This window comes from Panicum virgatum, chromosome 6K (assembly GCF_016808335.1).
Source record: "Panicum virgatum strain AP13 chromosome 6K, P.virgatum_v5, whole genome shotgun sequence".
Taxonomy (NCBI): domain Eukaryota; kingdom Viridiplantae; phylum Streptophyta; class Magnoliopsida; order Poales; family Poaceae; genus Panicum; species Panicum virgatum.
This window is the reverse complement of record NC_053141.1, coordinates 40,955,607-40,977,318: the sequence shown is the minus strand read 5'-3', so window position 1 is coordinate 40,977,318 and position 21,712 is coordinate 40,955,607. Positions and strand designations below refer to the sequence as shown.

At 44.8% G+C, this 21,712-nt stretch overlaps 1 protein-coding gene across 1 annotated transcript; it reads right to left on the bottom strand.

Annotated features, from left to right (window-relative positions):
- Window positions 1–12,025: 12,025 nt before the first annotated feature.
- LOC120712683 (homeobox-leucine zipper protein HOX20-like) lies at window positions 12,026–13,841 on the bottom strand. The gene is made up of 3 exons (XM_039998525.1): window positions 13,248–13,841; window positions 12,810–13,153; window positions 12,026–12,688 (listed from the first exon to the last, which is right to left on the bottom strand). The coding sequence occupies exons 1-3, from the start codon at window positions 13,330–13,332 to the stop codon at window positions 12,284–12,286; spliced, it is 834 nt and encodes a 277-aa protein (XP_039854459.1). The 5' UTR covers window positions 13,333–13,841; the 3' UTR covers window positions 12,026–12,283.
- Between the last annotated feature and the right edge of the window lie 7,871 nt (window positions 13,842–21,712).

Sequence of the window (21,712 nt, the reverse complement as noted above, 5' to 3'; positions counted from 1 at the left end):
TTCAACTTTCCAAAAAAAAAAAAAAACTTCCAGCTTCCAGTCCTCTAGCACATGACTGCAAATACAGGTGCAGCATACAATTTGCAAACCTTGTTTAGTTGTTGTCGTCATGAGTTGAACGGGTTCTATAGAGGTGTTGCTTGTCATGTGTGCAGTTCATGTAGGCAAAGTCGGGTCCACGTTAGTGAAGCAACCATACAAAACGGGAAAGTGAATGGAAGTGTCCAGTATTAAAGTGTCCGGGGTAGCAAAATGAGTCAGGGTTTCTACAGGTGTCTGAACAACAGAGTGAATTATTCAGGGAAATAAAATGTTTTTTTATCTTTGTTAATGGCATATTGGCACGTCACGAGTACTACAAGAGATTCTTCTGTTTAACGGACATCCAGTTAAGCTTTATTGCATTGCCATGTTTTGTTGCTACGGAGCTGCTGTTTTTTTTTTTGGAAAAAGAGACCTGTTGTTCTTGTAGCAAAGCAACTTTTCTACAAAGAGCAATCAGGGTAGCGTCCTTGTTAGCTTAAGATTAATTGTTTACTCGGTCTTTTACTGGCTAGCCGGGTTGTAATAATCTTCCTCCTTTATCAACGAAACATGCATAGTCTTGTGGCTTTTTTTTATTGCAACATTTATTCATCTCTTGCACTTCAAATTGTGCCGTACTCCTACTTGCATACTTCATCTGTGCTAGGTCTTGTTTGGTTTAGTAGCGTTAGGTATTGTAGTCAATTTTGACCATTAACTATGGGTATCAAATAAAGGCGGTTTAGAAAACTAACTCCACAACCCCTACGCTATACTAAAAGAAAACTAGCCATACGTTCATGAGTGTTAGTACCGATCGCATTTAGGACCGGTACTAAATGGTCTCGAGGGTGCATTTATTACCGGTTCTAAATTTTGACACCCTTTGATGCCATTTAGTACCGGACCATAACACCAGCCGGTACTAAAAGCCATCTTTTAGTATCGGTTGCTATTTTGGCCCGGTAATAAAATGACGCGGCCATTTAGTACCGGTCGACGTCTTGACTCGGTACTAAATAGACCTTCACGGCTTATTTAAAAGGAAAGCATTTCGCACATAGTCACATATGATATATTGGTGGGAAGTTAAAGGAAGTTACATGTGAAGTCTGAGGGTGAGTTTGAATCCTCACAATTGCATGTATTTTCTTCTTCTTTGGGGTGGTGGATTTAGTATAGTACCGGCCAGCTGATACCGGTTTCAACCGGTACAAACAAAGCCCCATGACCGGTACAAATAGCCAATTTTCTGGATGTACTACTTCGCGAGACGAATCTAATGAGATCTTTGACCGCACGATTAGAGAATTGTTATTACAGCATTGTTGTAGCTAAATTCCATTTAATACTCGATGCATGTAATTCCTTTGTAGTGTAAGTTGCACTAGGGAGAACAAGGGCCTTAACCAGAGGCCGGATGTTTGTCTGCGTTATCGAGAGAACTGGGCCTAAAATGAAAGTAAGCTAAGTCAGCCCGTATCCTTTTCCTAGCGGTTTTTTCTTTTTTATATTTAAAAAAAATAAAATTTCAAAAATATATGTCGGTTTTGGAAAATTTCAAAAATATACCCCGGTCGCCCTATAGGGGGCGACAGGCCTCAAATGTAATTTTTTTTCTTCAAATTTGCAAAGAAGTCCCTGGAGAAAAAAAAATTGGGGGGGGCCTGTCGCCCCCCCCTAACGGGCGACAGGCCCCTGTCGCCCATCCCAGGGGGGACCACCAGCCGGTGGGCCTGGCCTACAGGCGCCAGGGGGGCCGGTCGCCCCTCCTGCGGGCGACAGGGGGTGTCGCCCCCCCCCCCCCCCCCACGGCCGACCGGGTCAGGCCGCCTATATAAGGCCTCCCCCTCATTCCCTCCTCTCATTTGACCTCAAAAAATCCAAAAAAATTCAGAAAAAAGAGAGGGGTGAGAAGAAGGGAAGCGGCGAAGCTCTGTCGAATTCTGCACTTGTGATCTACCGGTAACTTCCGTATAAATTCGTTGATATTGTATAACAATTTGATTTAATTAGCAGATTAGCTGAATTAGATTTGGTGCTTTAGAACACTGGTTTAGTATTACAATTTGAGTACTATTACAGACTTTTTCAAATAAAATAATTATACATTAGAATAGAATTATGATAGTACCTTATTGATATTGCAGTATAAGACAATAGAATTATATCAGTACCTATATTTTCACGCATCGATTTGGTATACGATATGTGCATTGCTTAAATTATTGTTTGTTATTTGGCGCACCACACTATAGCGCCAATGTCTTCGTCAGGATCAACCTACATTCCGTGGAGCAAGTGTAAAACCACCGTACCCAAAGAATTTGATGTGCCAATGTGCTTCTGCGGTTCGTTATGCAAGTTCATGCAATCTGAGGTTTTAGGAGATGACTACGGCATGATGTTATTTATGTGTGAGAACTACGAATATGATCCACATAAGCGATATGGCAAAGACCGGGCCAAGGTAGCGGACAACATACGCTATTTTTCTATATGACCTAACATTGAGTTATGATTCTAACTTGTGTTGGACAAAGTCTCCTCCGCCTCTTTGTGATTTTATGCAGTGGTTCGACACCGTGCAGTCGCAGCAGGCAAAGGACATTGTGGAACAAAAAGCAAGATGGGCTGCAGAACGTTGGCGCCGAATGAAGCACGAGGAACAGCAAGAGGAGAAGCGCAACAAAGAGCAAGAAGAGATCCGCAAGAGGATGGAGGAGGTGGATCGTAAGGCGGCGGCCGAACGTGAAGCTGACAGGGAGAGAAAGCGAGAGAGGGCACGCCGTGCGAAGGAAGCCGAGCCCGAAGCAATTAGGAAGGGCAAATAACCTAGGTGCACTCAATAGAGTAGTACCATGTAATCCCGGCATTTTACATTCCATAAGGCATGGTAGGTTTAGATGCAACAAGAAATTATCTTGTCGCGTGCACATGCCACTGCAATTAGTTGTTTATGTTTTAAGTTGAGAGCTTAACTCTGTGTGTTGTAGCCTTTACCATTAATTTGCAGTTGTAGCCGGGAGTCTATGAAATCTTTAAACTTTTCCTTAATATTTTCGGAGCTTTTCATGTCACTAGAATACTAAAAAACACACATTAATATAACGATAAGAATTAAGAACTAAGAAATACATCAGGGTCTGCTGCTAAAAAGCTCGAATAGCTCAAAATAGGAACCATAGTGTATCTAGCTGCGAGTACGAGATCACAGGTTGCCACTGCTCAGCACGGCGATCACGGGTTTCCCAAATGTCGCATTCTTTGCCCAGACATACGTGACAAAAGACGACAACCCAATAGCAGTGCTCTTCCACCATTTCAAAAAGATGTGACAAGACGGCAACCACACCAGCTCACCTTCAAAGCAGTCTCTCTGGCGAGGACGACGGACCTGTCATTCTACAGCGAAGGTCTGTGGCGTGTAGTGGGGAAGGCGGCATCTAGGCGCGATCGACCGAGCGGCAGCAATGCAGTGCTGTGAGTCTGCATGCACAGAGATGCATCGAGTAGTCATTTCGAGCATCGAATCTAGCCTTTTCAGTGTTAGGTCAGCTAGCCTCTTCACTGTGTTGTCATGTAGATTTTTTAGGTGCATTTACACTCCACACTCCGGGTATCAGACCTTTGTGCGCCTATAAATACTCCCAAGTTTGTGAACTCCCAGCACAGCTCAAACACCAAACCTCATTGTATACCCAATGTCTAGAGGTGGGTCTAGCGGGAAGAATTACTATGGTTTTGGGAAAGGAAAAGGGGGAAGAAAGGGAGACCCCATAATATGGGAGGGGCCTCTTGGACCTGATTCCTTTCCGGAACCAGTGTTTGAGTTTCCGCCACAGCACAAGAGTGAATTTACCAATGAAACTCCTCTTCGACAATACGATAACCGTAGAGAATCGTGGCCAAAATGCAGACATGGTGCAGACTGCTTAGTGCAGATGTGCACCGACGGGATGGATGGCGGTCGGCGTTTCTTTAAATGTCCACACGCATGGGTAATACTCGGTTGTTTCATTTCTTTATCTTCAATGAGACACCTTACATGAAATTTGTTTTGCAGTCTTCCGATGCTCCAGAAAACTGTGGTTTTACTAGGTGGGTAGATCCTGCACCAATTGATTCTGTTCAGGAGTTCATCGAGTACCTCCAGATAAAGATCTTTGATCTGGAATGTAAGGTGAACCATTATGAGAAAGTGAGCGAGGGTAACAAAGACGACGAATATGATGATACCAGCAATGCAGCCGGTTCACAGGATGAACCATGCACTATTCCTTACTGCAACTGCCCTTGTCACAAGAAGAAGGGCCATGCGCCTCCGGCACCACCGCCTGCACCACTTGCAATGGGTGGATACTGCGGAGAAGGCTCAACGCAGTTTGCTACGTGGGGGTACGGCTACTAGGACTACCCTAGTGCTAGTGACATGCTGCATCATTGTGTTTGTTCTGTTTTTTTTAAATTACCTAAGGCATGTTAGGTTAGTCCGGAATCTGTTTACCGTAGTTTGCAACGGGTTCTGACATGCCACTGCATGTGTGATGTGTGTTTCATTATCGTTGTATTATGATGTAAAATTTGGTGGTTCACATTACGTAATGCATTTCTTAGTTCTTATTTCTTATCGTTATATTAATTACATGTGTGCTTTTTAATATTCTAGTGACATTAAAAGCTCCGAGGGCCATGTCCGTGCCCAGCAGAGGCCTAAGAGGGTCCGACGCCATTGGGGTGGTTAGACATATCTGATGTTTGTATCTCTGATGTTTATTTGTAATGAGATAGCTGTGGACCGCTTATTTATACACTTCAACGTTCGTCTCTGATCACTCTCGTATTTTCCATTACAATCAATAGATGATATGTTTATACTTCGATGCTCCATTACGACTAAGTACGATTCAAACTCGACATTATGTACATGTCCAGTGAATGCAAGTTTGGTACGAGACATACATACAAGCATAATACAAGATTAACAATACTAAATGCGAATACATCTTAAACCGATGAACATCATATGTTATAGATCATGGCATGAAATCATCTAGGTGTATAATTCGGCAGAGCTTCGCCGCTTTTCTTCTCCTCACCCCTCTCTTTTTTTTCTGAATTTTTAGGCTCAAATGACAAAGGGAATGGCGGGGACCCTGTCGCCCCCCCAACGGGCGACAGGCCCCTGTCGCCCCTGGGATGGGCGACAGGGGCCTGTCGCCCGTGGGGGGGGCGACAGGCCCCCCCAATTTTTTTTTTCTCCAGGGACTTCTTTGCAAATTTGAAGGAAAAAAATTACATTTGAGCCCTGTCGCCCCCCATAGGGCGACCGGGGTATATTTTTGAAATTTTCCAAAACCGACATATATTTTTGAAATTTTAATTTTTTTTAAATATAAAAAAGAAAAAACCGCCTTTTCCTACGAGCCCAATGAACTTTTAAGATTGGACCGGTGTTAGCCTATTGACTGGCCCACATAGAACCTAGGCTCATGTTGCCTTCCACTTTTATGTTTTTTCCCCTACTTTTCCGTTTACAACGGAAATTTCTTGCAAAGTTCAAAGGCGTGCACGAATTCGAAATTGATAAGCATAGTTTCTGGAAACGACGACCGGCCCGCATAGAAGTGCTTGAATTCAAAGACATACAGTAAACGTGAATTCAAAATAGTAATTGCACGAATCTCTGCAAGAGATGTGTCTGAATTTCCCTTGGATTCATCGACAAAGATAGATCCTGCCCAAAAGAAGAAGAAAAAAGTTAACAAGCATGTTTCTGCTGGATATATGAAACAAAAGGAGCACCGTAAGCTCCACGAGTTCCATCATCTCTCCGCCTGCCCAAAGCTACATCCACATACTCTTCCTTTTTTTTAAAAAAAAAACGTACTACTCCCAACCAACAAGGCAGCAACGTCCATTGCCGTGTCGCTCGCAAGCCGGGCCGGCACCCATCCCATCCAACGCCGACGTTTTGTCACGGGACTCAGATTCGGTGACATGGTCAAGCGGCGTGTTTATTCATCGCGCGCGTTACTGTGCGACGATTCGTCGCAGAAGCCTTTCGTTCCCCGCGTTCCGCTCTTCATTTCGTTTCCGAGACCCATTTAGCCCGCGGGCCCATTTAGACTGGTCATGTTTTTTCCTCTCTTATCTATTCCTCCGGCTCCTCTCAAAAAAAAAAAAATCTATTCCTCCGCCTTCTTTTCACGTTCATTCCTTATTTCGTTTCATTCGCTCATTCCTTCTTTTCACGTTTGCTCGCAACGGCTCATTCTTTCTTTCTTTCTTTCTTTATTCATTCCCTCATTTGTTCTTTCTTTCCTTTCTTTCTTTCTTTTTTTCTTTTTTTCTTCATGCATTCACTCATTTGTTCTATTCTCGTAGCTTGTCAGCGTTCATTGTTTTTTTATGTCTACGATGAAATCTATATGATACTTTGTTATGTTCATAGTAATATATATTCTTTGCTAATCGATTTATTTATTAGGAATTTTTCATGTGAACAATTTCTCAGAACAACCTGAAATACCTTTTTTTAGATCACACAGTACAACTCCTACACTCACAATGCACGTATACTCGCACCCCTATGAACACACGTACGCAAACCCTACTCCTATGAGCATCTTTGAAGACTGAGCCGACAAATCCTCGAGATTAACGAAGTCACCACAGGCACCTCGCTGTCGACGGGAACGTCGCCTACCACTGAATGCATAACACCGTTAAATCCCAGAATATTCGCTCCCATGGGGAGTCGAACCCAGGACCTCAGGTGCTACCGAGGCTCTTGTAACCACTAGACTATAGGCCCTTTCGCAACAACCTGAAATACTTGTTCGAAACAAATTTGAAATGTTTCAAACATTCCAAACTTTCCAAAGTGTTTAACAAAATTTATTGAGAACTTTTCGTTTTTGAGCACACTCTGAGATGTTCCCAAACATATCTAAATGTTTAAGAACACTCTGAAATGTTTCCAAACAAATATAAATGTTTCAGAAGTAAAAAAGATTCCAAACGAATGGGTTTCAATGATATAGAACATTTTATTGGGAACTGTGTAAACAATTTTCTCAAAACACTTTGAAAATTTTCCAAACAAATCTAAAATGTTTTAATTATTCAGAAACATTATGAAGTGTTTAACAACATTGATTTGGAATTTTGCAGATATAAATGTTTCGAAACAAATATAAATATTTCAGATATAAGTGTTTCAGAAACAAATATAAATATTTCCAAACAAATATAAATGCTTCAGAACAAATGATTCCGAACAAATAGAAATTGTTTCAATTTTCCCAGAACATTATGAATTGTTTCAATTTTCCCAGAACATTATGAATTGTTTCTGAAACAATTTAGAAATGTTTCAATCATTCAGAACATTATGAAATATTTACTAACATCTATTGGGAATTGTTTCTTGTAAAATATTTTTTCAGAACATTCTGAATTATTTAAAAACATTTAGAAAAGTTTAAAAAAAATCAGAACTTCTTTGAAAAATGTTGAATTGCTTTTTCGAAACAAATCGTTCAAAACATTCTGAACGATTTATTATTGAGAACTTCTGACGCAAATAATTTTTTTAATACACTTTAAAATGTTTCTAAATTTGTTTTGGTAACTTTTTGGTTACCAATTTCTTTCGAACAATTTGAAATACTTTTGAAACGTTAGGAACATTCTAAAGTGTTCAACATTTAAAAACTGAAGCAAATGCTACTTCTAAAGCAAATGGCAGGCCTAAAATCCAATTAGCTTAATGGTCCGGGCCCGCTGCCGCTCGCCTGTGCTGGCGCGCACGGCGTGCGTCCGCACGCCCATGCTTCCGCGATGCTATAGCCGGAAGTCGCTTAAAGCGACAAATAGGAGCCCCCTGCTGAAGGCATGTCACCGAGCACTGTAGCGGTGCCATTTCGGCTATAGCATCGCGGTAGCATGGGCGTGGGGATGTGCGCCATGCGCGCCAGCACAGGCGAGCGGCAGCGGGCCCGGCCCATTAAGCTAATTGGATTTTAGGCCTGCCATTTGATTTAGAAGTAGCATTTGCTTCGGTTTTTAAATGTTGAACACTTTAGAATGTTCCTAATGTTTCAAAAGTATTTCAAATTGTTCGGAAGAAATTGGTAACCAAAAAATTACCAAAACAAATTTGGAAACATTTTAAAGTGTATTAAAAAAATTATTTGTGTCAGAAGTTCTCAATAATAAATCGTTCAGAATGTTTTGAACTATTTGTTTCGAAAAAGCAATTCAACATTTTTCAAAAAAGTTCTGAATTTTTTTTAAACTTTTCTAAATGTTGTTAAATAATTCAGAATGTTCTGAAAAAATATTTTACAAGAAACAATTCCCAATAAATGTTGGTAAATATTTCATGATGTTCTGAATGATTGAAACATTTCTGAATTGTTTCAGAAACAATTCATAATGTTCTGGGAAAATTAAAACAATTCCTATTTGTTTGGAATCATTTGTTCTGAAACATTTATATTTGTTTGGAAATATTTATATTTGTTTCTGAAACACTTATATCTGAAATATTTATATTTGTTTCGAAACATTTATATCTGCAAAATTCCCAATCAATGTTGTTAAACACTTCATAATGTTTCTGAATGATTAAAACATTTTAGATTTGTTTGGAAAATTTTTAAAGTGTTTTGAGAAAATTGTTTACATAGTTCCTAATAAAATGTTCTATATCATTGAAACCCATTCGTTTGGAATCTTTTTTACTTCTGAAATATTTATATTTGTTTGGAAATATTTCAGAGTGTTCCGAAGCATTTAGATTTGTTTGGGAACATCTCAGAGTGTGCTGAAAAACGAAAAGTTCTCAATAAAATTTTGTTAAACACTTTGGAAAGTTTGGAATGTTTAAAACATTTCAGATTTGTTTCGAACAAGTATTTCAGGTTGTCGCGAAAGGGCCTGTAGTCTAGTGGTTACAAGAGTCTCGGTAGCACCTGAGGTCCTGGGTTCGACTCCCCATGTGAGCGAATATTCTGGGATTTAACGACGTTATGCATTCAGTGGTAGGCGACGTTTCCGTTGACAGCGAGGTGCCTGTGGTGACTTCGTCAATCTCGAGGATTTGCCGGCTCGGTCTTTAAAGATGCTTATAGAAGTAGGGTTTGTGTACGTGTGTTCATAGGGGCGTGAGTATGCGTGCATTGTGAGTGTCGAAGTTGTACTGTGTGATCTAAAAAAAAAGTATTTCAGGTTGTTCTGAGAAATTGTTCACATGAAAAATTCCTAATAAATAAATCGATTAGCAAAGAATATATATTACCATGAACATAACAAAGTATCATATAGACTTCATCATAGACATAAAAAAACAATGAACGCTGACAAGCTACGAGAATAGAACAAATGAGTGAATGCATGAAGAAAGAAAGAAAAAAGAAAGAAAGAAAAGAAAGAACAAATGAGCGAATGAATAAAGAAAGAAAGAAAGAAAAAAGAAAGAAAGAAAGAATGAGCCGTTGCGAGGACATAGCAGCCACGAACTCCTAATCAGGTCTCCCAGTCCTCGCCGCTGACGCCGGAGGAAGACCCCACCGGGGCGAAGAAGAGGTCGGGAAAAGTTATTCCCCTGCACCGCCGTCGCCTCCGCCTCGACGCCGCCGCCAGGAAAAGCACGCCGCAGAGGAACATCCCCCGGCAAACCCTATCTCCACCGGCGACGAGTGACGGCGAGCACCATCTAGATCTAGAAAGACAACTACCTACCCTATATACATCCGCACGGTGATCCCCGCGGTCCCTCTCCCTCTCCGACGCCAGAGCGGCCGTCGGAGCATACGGAGACCGGCGGAATCGCCATCAAAAACGGTGTCACTCCCTTCTCCGCCTCTCTCAACTGTAGCGGGTTCGAGAGGGTGCGAGAGAGGACCTTCCAGGTTTGGGGTTGGGGGCTTGGGGCACGAGCACGATGCCAAGCCCAAAAGGATCGGAGAAAGCGGGGAGCCCGAGCGCACCCACGCCACGCCAGTTGGAGCGAGGCCGAGCAAAATATTCTAGCGGCAGCGGGGGGAGACTAGGGATGGCAACGGGTATATACCCGTCGGGTAGTGGCCACCCATACCCGTACCCGTTAGGATTAAATTTTACCCGTCGGGTTACCCGTACCCGCATACGGGTAAGAAAATGATTCCATACCCGTACCCGCGCGGGTAATTTTTACCCGTCGGGTAACCCACGCCCGAAATCATACCCGAGTATTACATGTAAATATTATATATTCACATGAAAAATAAATCATTACGAGCTTCATTTCAACAAGTTAATGGCTCATATGGGTTAACATGAGTTAGAGAGGGTTCAACAATATATATACTAGGAGGGTTTAATTGGATTTGAGTTAAATTCATAGGTCATATGGGCTAAAATGAGTTAGATACTTAGGCTCATTTGTTTTTCCTGCGGGTATTTCTTACCCACGGGTAGGCGGGTATGGGTAGTATAAACCCGCACCCGTACCCGCCATACCCGATGGGTATAGGATTTTGTCCAATAATGTACCCACAGATAGAAAAATCATTCCATACCCACCTTCTTATTAGGTAAAACCCGTCGGGTACTCGGGTTTCGAGTACCCATTGCCATCCGTATGGGAGACTCCGCCGGGCCGCAGCCCGCAGGTCTTTTTTTACCCCGCTGCCGGCGACCGCTCCGACCGCCCGGGGTCTCGCCGCTCGGAGCCACCAATCATGGCGCCGGAGCGGCGGCGTCCGATGAACAGCAGGACAGGCCGTACCCCCCCCCCTCTCCCCCTCCCCGATCCCCACACCCTTCACGCGCGCACCAGCTTTTTGCAGCGCCAAATTCAAACGGGGCGGCCAGGCCAGTGCCCTGACTGCCTTCCGTTTGAACGAATCCCTTCGCGGCTGTTGCTGAAATTCCGCCTGAAATTCGATCGAACGAATGGTGTTCCGTCACGAAACTCGCTGGCATTTGCCCTGGTCCCCGGTTCCCCGGAATTGAGCTTCCAAAAGGCTACACCCACGCCTTTTCAGATTCTTGTTGGAGGGATGGGAGGAATTGGGAGTGAAATTGCCGTGTGCATCTTTCGTGTGGGAATTGCTGTGTGGCCACGGGGGAGAGGGGACGCCATGGTGGGACCAGGGCGGCAAGGCCTGTGGGGCGCCAGGAATCGCTGTCAGTGACAAGCCTGGCTTTTCACGTGGCGCCGGGCCCACCGACAGCGACGCTGTTCCGCCAGCGCTGCGCTTCCTTCCCCCTCACTACTCGTGGACACTGTCGCTGTCGATCCCGTCCCCACCCACTCCGTGCCGTTTTGCGTAAACACCCGTGCGCTTCGCGGTAATCCTCGCCACCCTTTTCCCCGTCTGTTTCACCGCTAAAATGAAAATTTTTAGATGTCAAACCGACTGTTTCACCATACGTCGGGAGGGTTTATAGGATATTAATTAAAAAATAAATTTCAAAACTCACATGGAAACTGTAAAACAAATCTTTTGAGGTCTTTAATCGCATTATTAGCACATGTACGTTACTGTAGTATTTATGGCTAATCATACATTAATTAGGCTCAAAAATTCGTCTCGTCGTATACATCCAAACTGTACAATTAGTTTTGTTGTTTACTTACATTTAATATTTTATGCATGTGTCCAAAAAATAAGAGAAAATTTTTTGACCAAAATATTTTGGGAACTAAGGCCGTGTTTAGTTCGGTGCCCTGTAAACGAAATTTTTTTTTGCAATGAAATCTTTTTAATTTGAAGTACTAAATGAAGTCTATTTACAAAACTTTTTGCACAGATGGGTTGTAAATCGCTCGCGAGACGAATCTAATGATGCTAATTAATTCATAATTAATCAATAATTAACGGATAGTTACTTTAGCATCAATGTTGCAAATTATGGATTAAGTAGGCTCATTAGATTCGTCTCGCGATTTACAACCCATCCATGCAAAAAGTTTTATAAATAGACTTCATTTAGTACTCCATGCATATGTCGAAATATTCGATATGATGTGTTTTTTTTTATATTTTTTTTGTATTTTTGCGTTTCCGGATGGAACTAAACAGGCCCTAAACGGCCCCGTATACAACTCTACGAGAGGGGAGCCGAGCGCCAGCTGCGGGCGACGCAGTACTGGAATGACAAAAAAGGACTAGGTACACTTCCATTTTACAAAATTTGCAGAAACGCCCCCCTTCCCTGCCGAGTTCTTTTATTCCCGAGAACGCCTCGTCGGCCCGGCCCGGCTCTAGGCCCAGTGCTCCGTGGGCTCGGTCCACCACGGCAGCGACGGCGGCGGCTGCAGGTCGGCGAAGAAGCCCCCGCACGCGGCGTCGTCGTCGCCCAGGAACGCCGCCTCGTCGTCCTCCACCTTCAGCGGGTGCCCGTGGAAGAACACCTCGCCGTGGTGGAGCGCCGCGCCGGGCACCAAGGCCTCGGCCCCGGCGGCGGCGCCCGCCGGGGGGTGGACGCTGGCCTTCTCCGGCGCGGCCATCATATCCGCGTCGTTCACCACCCCGCTCGAGTCGCTGTCGGACGAGCCCTGCGCCGCCGCGGCGGGGGGCTCGACGCCGGACGCCGCCGGCTCCTCCTTCACGGACGAGAAGCTCGCCGCCGCGTCCTCGTCGCCCAGCTTCGCCTTCAGCTCCTTGATCTGCCACGACCACCACCAACGGGAACGGCACATCAAAAACGCTGCAAAATTTGGCATTTCCACCCCTCTCCTGCCGGGCTGTGCACGTGAGGAGTTAGGATTCAGGCGGCGGCGGGCGTACCTCCGCGAGGAGCGTGTCCTTGTCGCGCCGGAGGGCGTCGTGGTCGGCGCGGAGCGCGTCGTAGGAGTGGCGCAGCGCGGCGTAGTCGCGCTCCAGCTGCTTGGTCTTCCACCGCGCGCGGCGGTTCTGGAACCAGACGGCGACCTGGCGCGGCTGCAGGCCGAGGTCAAGCGCCAGCCGCGCCTTCCGCTCCGGCTCCAGCTTGTTCTCCGTCTCGAAGCTCCGCTCCAGCGCGCGCACCTGATCCGTGCTCAGCCGCCGCTTCTTTTCCCCGCCGCCGCCGCCGCCGCACAGCACCATGTCCTCGTCGGCCTCCTCCACCCCGACGCCGCCAAAGCCGTCATCTTTCCAAACAAACCCCACATCAGCGAAACCGTCCGAGGACGCCGAAACAGAACACAGAACAGAATCGCCAGGAAAGAGATCAGCAGAACCTACCACTGTGAACAACCGGCGGAAGGAGGCCGGGACTGCCGCTGCCGCCGCCGCCGCCGCCGGAGACGGAGCTGCTCGGTCTCTTCATGGCCAGTCGCTCGACTTCACGCGAAATTCTCAGAGATTCCAAGAAAAGAAGGCTGGTCTGCTCCAGAGCCAAGGGGAAGGAAGGATCACAGAGGGTTCTCGATCAGGGGAGGGGCAGCCGGGGAAAGGGCGACGGGGAGAGGCGGTGGTGGCGCCTCCGGTGACGGTTCTCGTCCGTCTTGCTGTGGCCACCACCGAGGACCATCACCATGGTCGCCTTGTCTTCTTCCCCAGCGCCGATCCAAGCGCCTCCTAGTACAACTGAGAGCTACTAGGGATGTTCCTGAGGTTTCTCATGATCGCCTTGCTCTCTCTGTGTGCGTGAGTGTACTGGAGACTGGAGTGGAGTGAGGGGGTTTTTCTTCTCTCTTTCCGGTTACTATTTCCGGGGCGCAAGAACTGTGTGCTTAATAAAAAGAAGACGAGCGGAGGAGAACTGGAGAAGGGCGAGGAGACTGGAGAAGGGGGAGCTCGGGTTGGTCAGGTTACCTGGGATGGTGGTCGACTTGACTCGTTGTGCAAGAAATCAGCAACCACCGTGGTTAAGCATCCACGGCAGCAGATGGGACCAGGCGACCGACCAGCGTTGCAAGTTACAAAAAGGGCAAGCGTGGAGAGCTGTGATGCGCACACGAGCATCGTGAACACTGCTGCTGAGCGAGGGGAGAATTTGGTGACAAATTTGAACTGACTTCAACATCTTGATGGCCTTTTTTCATCCAAACGGAAACGGGGTTACTGCACAATTAGTTTTCCTCGTGCCTCATGTTCATATTAGTCATATGAATTAGGGAGCTTCTAATGACTATGAGAGTAGGGATGGCAATTCCACCCGCGGATGCGGGTATCCGCGGATTTTAAACCCGATGGATGCGGGTGCGGGTTTGATATTTCACCCGTGGGTGGACCCGCACCGGCACCCGCATATTGCGGGTGCGGGTGCGGATTTAAGATTCCACCCGCGGGTGGACCCGCATCCGTCCGGAAAAAAAAAACCACAACCCAACCTACTTAGATAAGGTCCATCTCAACTATCCTAACTACAAAATGAGCACATAACTTATGAATTTATTACCCGCATCTGTCCGAAAAAAAAAACCACAACCCAACCTACTTAGATAAAGTCCATCCCAACTATCCTAACTACAAAATGAACACATAACTTATGAATTTATTATTAATTTGTCCTTATTACTTTGAACTAATGGATTTGATGCTAGTTTGCTCTTATTACTTATAGAAATGTGTTATTTGACTATTTAAATTGATGAATTTGTATATTTTTATTATATCTGTTGTTAGACCCACGGGCACCCGAAACCCGCCCGAAATCCGCGGGTGCGGGTGCGGGTACAAAAATGCACCCGTGGGTTTGCTCGCGGGCGGGTTTTTTCCAATCCCGCGGGCGGGTTTTCGCCAAACCCGCACCCGCGGGTGCCATCCCTATATGAGAGCTAACGTTTTACAAATTTTGTTGGAACAACATGTAAAATCTTTGCACGTCAATATCTATAGTGGTCGTAAACGGATATAAGTTCATAGCATGTTGGTCCAAGCGTCATAGACCAAATGTTTGTGCCGGTGTCTTTCTCAAAAAAAAAAAAAAAAGCGAAGCAACTCGAACCATAGTGATGGTAGACTGAGGGGTAGAGGTAGAGAGCTAACTAAACGAGAGAAGAGGTAAGTAAACGACAAGAAAAAAGAGCTCTCTCATGATAATCTTATCTTATTCGCTCAAAATCAAACGATGGACTGAAATCGGATTGCATCATCCCTATTTCCGTGCATCTACACGCACGGAAGCGAGCGAAGCAAAAGTTTTATCGAAGCCAATCGTACCCCCAAGGCCGTGACAGCCACTCCACAAACGTACTCACGGCCATGTAGGTGCACCACGACCTTTTGCGCACCAGGGCCCGTTTGGTTCACCTATGCTATGAACAGCAATCAGTGGAATCTCATGTATGGAGGCTTAAAGGAAGTCTATTTGTAAATTTTTTTTAATAGATGGGTGCAACTTTATGCGACGAATCTAATGCACCAAAAAAATCTGTAATTGGCTACAGTAATGCTACAGTAACTATTCTCTAATCGTGCGGTCACAGACCTCGTTAGATTCGTCTCGCGAAGTAGCACAAGCTGTGGAGTTAGTTTTGCAAACTATCTTTATTTAATACCCCTAATTATTGGTCAAAGTTTGTGAACGATGTGCTAGGGACCAAATCAAACAGAGCCCAGGACGAGCGGAAGACATTGACCGAGCTCACGGCACGAAGCGAAAGCAGCAGCAGGTGGACCTCGTGGTGGTGCCGAACCGCCGTCGTGTAACACCTCCGGTGTTTAAAAATAATTAGTAAGGTCCTTAACCATGTCATCATGCATAATTATCAAGATTAAACTAAATAATGTATTTCTTGTATGTTTACAAATGCATATGTATGTATGTGTAGGTGCATGTACCTTTAGGTAAAATACATCTTTTATAGGTTTTAAATATGTTTGTTCATCGTCGCCATGAAATGACAAATAGAATGCAATGATATACACCCTAGGTGATGTTTAATGTTTATAATTTTTTGCAAGAGTAATCAACTTCAAATTTAAAGTGGTCACATGAAAGGATGAATGAATTCAAATCTTAACAAACAAGCTTCAAAAATAAATTCAAAAATAGAGCTCAAATTAACTTTTGCCTAAAACGAAAGTTGTAGTCTTTGCAATTTCCTACAACTTTCGTGTTGAATTTTTTTTTCGAATTTCCACACAAAAATTTGAACAAACACGAGTCAAAATCCGGTTGACTTCCTATTCTCTCTTCTCTCTCTTCCCTCCTCCTCGCTCTCTCTTCTCTGTTCCGGCACGGCAGAGCAGAGCTGACCTTGCGGCAGCGCCGCCTGCGCGACCAACCTTGCTGCCACCACCTGTAGCCACGCCCCGACACCCACGCCCCGACAGTCGCTCGGCGACAACCAGACGCTGCCGAGCACCCGCACGCACGCCGTTGACCCAGGGACGCGAGGAGCGAGCTTGCTGCCGCTCGTCAATCCCGCTTCCCTCCTCGCTGTGCTTCCACTCATGGCCTTCCATGATGAGCACGCAGCGCCCCGTCCCGTCGCCGCTGCAGCACCCGAACCCTCCTCGTTGCGTCCCAGACCAGCCATTACTGCCGCTCGGCGAACACGCCACCGCGACGCCGCATGCGCCGAGCTGCTCCACTATTGTGCCCCCTCTCCTGCCGAGCTCTCCCCCTCTCCATTTGCTTCGCCAAGAGACGTTCCCACCCTCCCCTCTCCACCCTCACGCTCACAGAGCCGAGGCCGAGCATGCCCAGCACCTAGAGCAGGCGCCGCCGCACGCCATGGACGCCGTACCCACCTAGCTCACCGGTGAACCCCATCCTCCGCCCTCCCTCGACCCGAGCCGCCCCCGGGAACGGGCCCCCTCGGCTCACTGGTCCTCCCCGACCCCTCCACCACCGCCCCAAGCCACCGGAGCACCGCCGCCGCGGACAGAGCCATTGCCGGCCGCCCGCTCGCCGCGGACCCGCCTCCTCCGGCCTTCTCCCGGCGAGCCAAGGCCACCCGAAGGTAGCCCTCAGTCTCCTCTTGCTTTTCCCCTACGGGGCCCCCACCTCCAGCGACCCTCCTCGCCGGATTTCGGCGCGCCCTTCACTCTTCTGTTCCCAACCGGCTAGGGGCCTCCCTGGAGAAGAACCAAAAAGTATAGGGGTCCAAGTGTAAAAGCGACATGAACTATAGAATCCAAAACAACAAACTTTGAAAATGCCTAAAAATTCGTAGAAAAATTATAAAACTACAAATCTAAATGTTTTGGAATCCTTGCACCTAGATCTACAACTTTTGTTACATCCACTTTTGCATTTGACCAATAGTTTTATCTCTAGATTAAATATTAGTTTTATCCACATTTGTATGTATCTCAAGTTCTATCCACAATCTTTAGCTGATTTTCGTAAAGTGTGCTACACCCTAGATGAGTAGCTTACTGTAAAAATTTGAAGACATTTTGACAACTCTAGCTATAGGTTTCATTAGATCTTGTTTTATGCCTATGTTAAATAGAATTAAATCCACAAGGTTCTATACTAGTTTTCTTGAGCTGAAATTTTTACAGCAGCCTTACCTTAGTTTCTAGATGTTATATAAAACTTTTTGGAATTTTTAGTAATGTATAACTAGCTTTTTGATTTATTCATGAATAAACTTTGTAAATCAAAAACCCTAGTTTCCTTCGTTAGAAAAATCTTATATTTTTACTAGAGCTTGATTTTGAGTACATGAACATGACTGTAAAATTTGATCCGCTGAAACTAAGTAGTTTGCTCTGTAGACTTTTAGTTAGATATATGCCTAGGAAAGGAATCTAAATTCAGATGCTTTATGTGTAGCTCAATTAATTATGAAAACTTTACCACAAGCTCATCTTAAGGAATCTAACCTACTGGTAAAATTTTATTACCAGAACTTGCATTCTTTATCCTGGAGAATAGCTTCATGAATTGTTCTGATTTATTTGCTACATTAAATGATCTGAAAATTTTACTGCACACTAGTGACCCAGTAAAGCATCTCACATAAAAATATCAGCACCATTCTATGCTTTTATCTTTAGTTATAGTTCTCCCTTGTTTTCCATGTGTTAATATGATGAAAAATATTTTTCTACATTTTTATAAAAGAAAAACAGCAAACCCAGCTCCGTTGTGAGTTAAGTATAAATAAAATATTACTCGATGAATGATTGCCCAATAAACTATTTATGAAAGTGTTTCATTCTCCAATTCGGATTTTGTTGAACTACAACTTTATAGTGAAAAATAAATAAATAAATAATATCATCAAAGTAACTCATATGTATGCATTTCATATAGATACGACTACTCTCGCTGACGGTACGTACGAGCTGGTGCCGGAGTCCGAGAGTGAGCTGCGTGAAGCTCAAGTGAATCTAACTGAAGCCACTGAAAACCCGAAATAAGTTTCGGAAGAGCCCAAGGCCAGTTACGCCTAGGAAGTCAAGCCCCGGAGCATGACCTATTACTTTCAATTTTATGTCACTTATTGTTTCTATATACTTGTACATTTAAGTTTAAAGGAGTTGATTGAAACCTTAGTTGCATGATTCTAGGTACCTATGTTTGAACACTAGTATGTGTAGGTCGCTAGATAGCTATGCTAATGATTCGGTAGAAGTCGAGTGATTTCCTGTCACTCGCAAGCTTATAGGAGTTGAATATTTACCACCTACTGCAATCATAAGGCTCACGGCGGGATCATGGGACCCCGTCGGTTTAGTGACAATGCACTAAGGCTGCAGTGTGTGGTAGTGGTTGTTAAGCGTTTGAACGTACTAATCACATGCCAAGAAATATGGTAATCGGTAAGCTTAATTATCTGATTGGACCGGGGCGTGGGACATACCACCCCACCGTCAGCGGGTGCAGAGTCGTCGTACTTGTAATCGAGGGCGGTGGGCCTGTCCCGCGAAACGAGAAGAAAGGGGAAATATTGCGTGGGTGACTTCGCTCCCCATGCGTGTGAGTTAGGTTTGCCTTGCAAGGTTAATAAAATCGATTCGAATTGTTCCGCCGCTCACGGACAATGAGACTGCTTAACACTTTTGCCACATAGAGTAAGAAGTGGAACAATGATGATGATGAATATGATTGATTGATGAAAAATAATTGGTTTTCACCATATATGCTATTGGATAGATGCTCACTTAGAAGGGTTAATTGAACTAGAATTTTGAAACTAAAATCGGAAATTAAGGATTTACTCTTAGTTGCTTTTCGGCGAAACAAACACTCTAGCCAAAAGCCTTGCATGTCTAGTTAGTGGGCTAAATATACCCATAGTCGGGTAAGCTTTACTGAGTATTAGTATACTCAGCCTTGCTTGTGGCTCAATTTTGTTTTCAGATGATACGTTTGAAGATCAGATAGCTAGCTTGACTTGGTCGTGTACTTTACCTCCTGATTGGTCGGTGGAGTGGGATCCGACTCCGGCCAACGATGACAATGCCGAGTGATGTCATGTATGGGCTTCATCATGACATATTGTATCATCATTTAGAACTCGCTTTATTTCCGCTGCAGTTGAACTCTGAACTACTTTAATTTTGAATTTCAAATACATTTCTGAGATTTCAAACTTGGTTTGTAATAATTAAGACTATGTAATATAATATATTTGTGAAATGCTGTACTCTCTGGACTCATATTTGTGTGAGTTGTATGTAAGCTTTGGGTTTCGATCGACGCATAAGTATATTTTTCTGGATTTTACCCGACAGCACTGCCGGATTACTCTGTTTGAAGTGCGTGTTAATCTGTATTGTCTTTAGGGTGATGGTTAGCGCATTTGAGCCGGATTAATTCGGACGATTCTGCCACACGCCGGTGACGCCAAGGCGGGCGCCGGCCGTGCACCATCACAAGCTCGGTGCGGAACGTGACGGGGGGCATGGCCGGAGGGCCGGCCCCAGGCGCCGCGCCGGGGGAAAGGGAGCAGGCTTTTCGGCCGTGGGGCAGAGGCGGGAGGAGGCCGAAACGAGCGTTTTTTTCATTTTTATATTTTAAAAAAATAAAATTTCAAAAATATATGCTAAATAGGGAAATTTTCAAAAATGAGTACTTGTCGCCCCCCTAATGGGCGACAGGGTGTCTGTCGCCCATCCAGTTGGCGACAGGACCTAAATGTAAAAAAAATTACATTTAGGTCCTGGCGCCCAGGGCGCATTAAACAATAAACTTATAAAATCGATATAAAATCGCATAAAAATACGAACTCAACTGTTCTGGATTCTATGAAACAAGATCTACAACTTTTGTTACATAAAGTTTTTCATTTGATCAATGTATCTTGTTCTATTTTAAATACTAGTTTAATGCACTTTTTTTTAAATCTCAAGATCCATCCTTTGGATGCATGTCATATTTGGCCAGAGTGTTGCATATGGTGAGCATAGGCTTGTACAAAATTGGTAGGCCCAGAAAATATTTCTAAAATAAGTTTTTAAATTATATCTTGCAATATGTCTAGTTTAAATGAGTTATTTATCCATGCTGTTATACTGAGTTTTAGAAGGCATAACTTTTATAGTACCATTATTTTATTTTCTAAGAGCTATAAAAAAAAGTTTGGTAAATTTTAGATAAGCACAACTAGACCAAATGAATTATTTAAATAAAAGTGCATTAAACTGGTATTTAAAATAGAGCAAGATACATTGATTAAATGAAAAACTTTATGTAACAAAAGTTGTAGATCTTGTTTCGTAGAATCCAGAAAAGTTGAGTTTGTATTTTTCCGATTTTTTTCCGATTTTATATTGATTTTACAAATTCACTGTTTAATGCGTTCTGGCGCCAGGACCTAAATGTAATTTTTTTATATTTAGGTCCTGTCGCTAACTGGATGGGCGACGGTCACCCTGTCGTCTGTCGCCTATTATGAGGACGACAGGCACCCATTATGAGGGCGACATATATTTTTGAAATTTTTTTTTTAAATATAAAAATGAAAAAAACGCCCGGAAAGGCGACGTGCCTCCATTGGCCTGGACGTTGGCCGGGGCTGCCCACTCCTCCCCGCGCCCCCCTCTGCAAGACGCCAATCCATACGGCAAGCGGCAGATGGCACCAGCTTTTTTTTTCGGGAAAATGGTGAAGCCCCCCGCTTTCCCTTTCCCCGGTCTGCCCCTCGGCCACTTTTTTTTTCTTTCTCGCGTAGCCCTCTCCCCTCTCCGGACTCCGGAGCCTGCCTGGACCAACCAGACAGAGAACGCGCTGCGCCGGCGCGGCGCGGCCAGGTTCGTCTCGCTTGCGGTCGCAGTACGCGACTCGACTCGACTCGACGCTCCCCCGGCCCCGGCGGCCGGCGCCGGAGGAGAAGGTTCGCACGCGCCGCGCCGGGATCGCGCGCGTCGCCGTCGCTGTCGCGGCCGCGGGTTTTGAGAGGCGCGTGTCCGTTGTTCCAACCGGATCGCGTCGACGAGGAACGGCGATGAGGCGCGTCCGTTTCTGCTCTCCCTATTGTCTAACCCCGCTTGTTCTATCGGATCATCCAAAGAAAGCAACTGCCCTGACAACGACGCGGATTAGAAAATGAACGGAAAAAAAGAGAAAGAAACATTTTTTTGTTCTAAAAGATGGAGCTGTTTGGATGTGTCCGTTGATTTTGTGTTCATCTTTTGAGACTACAGGGCTCAGGGCTGATTAGTTTTTTAGTAGGTTTTTTTTTCTCGTCTGGTGGTGGTTGTAGGTCTCGTCTCTACGTGCAGCCGGGATTTTGTTTCTCGACCTTTTGCCTAGAATTGAGGAGAACGCTATCCAATTCGAATCTTGAAAAAGAAAGGGA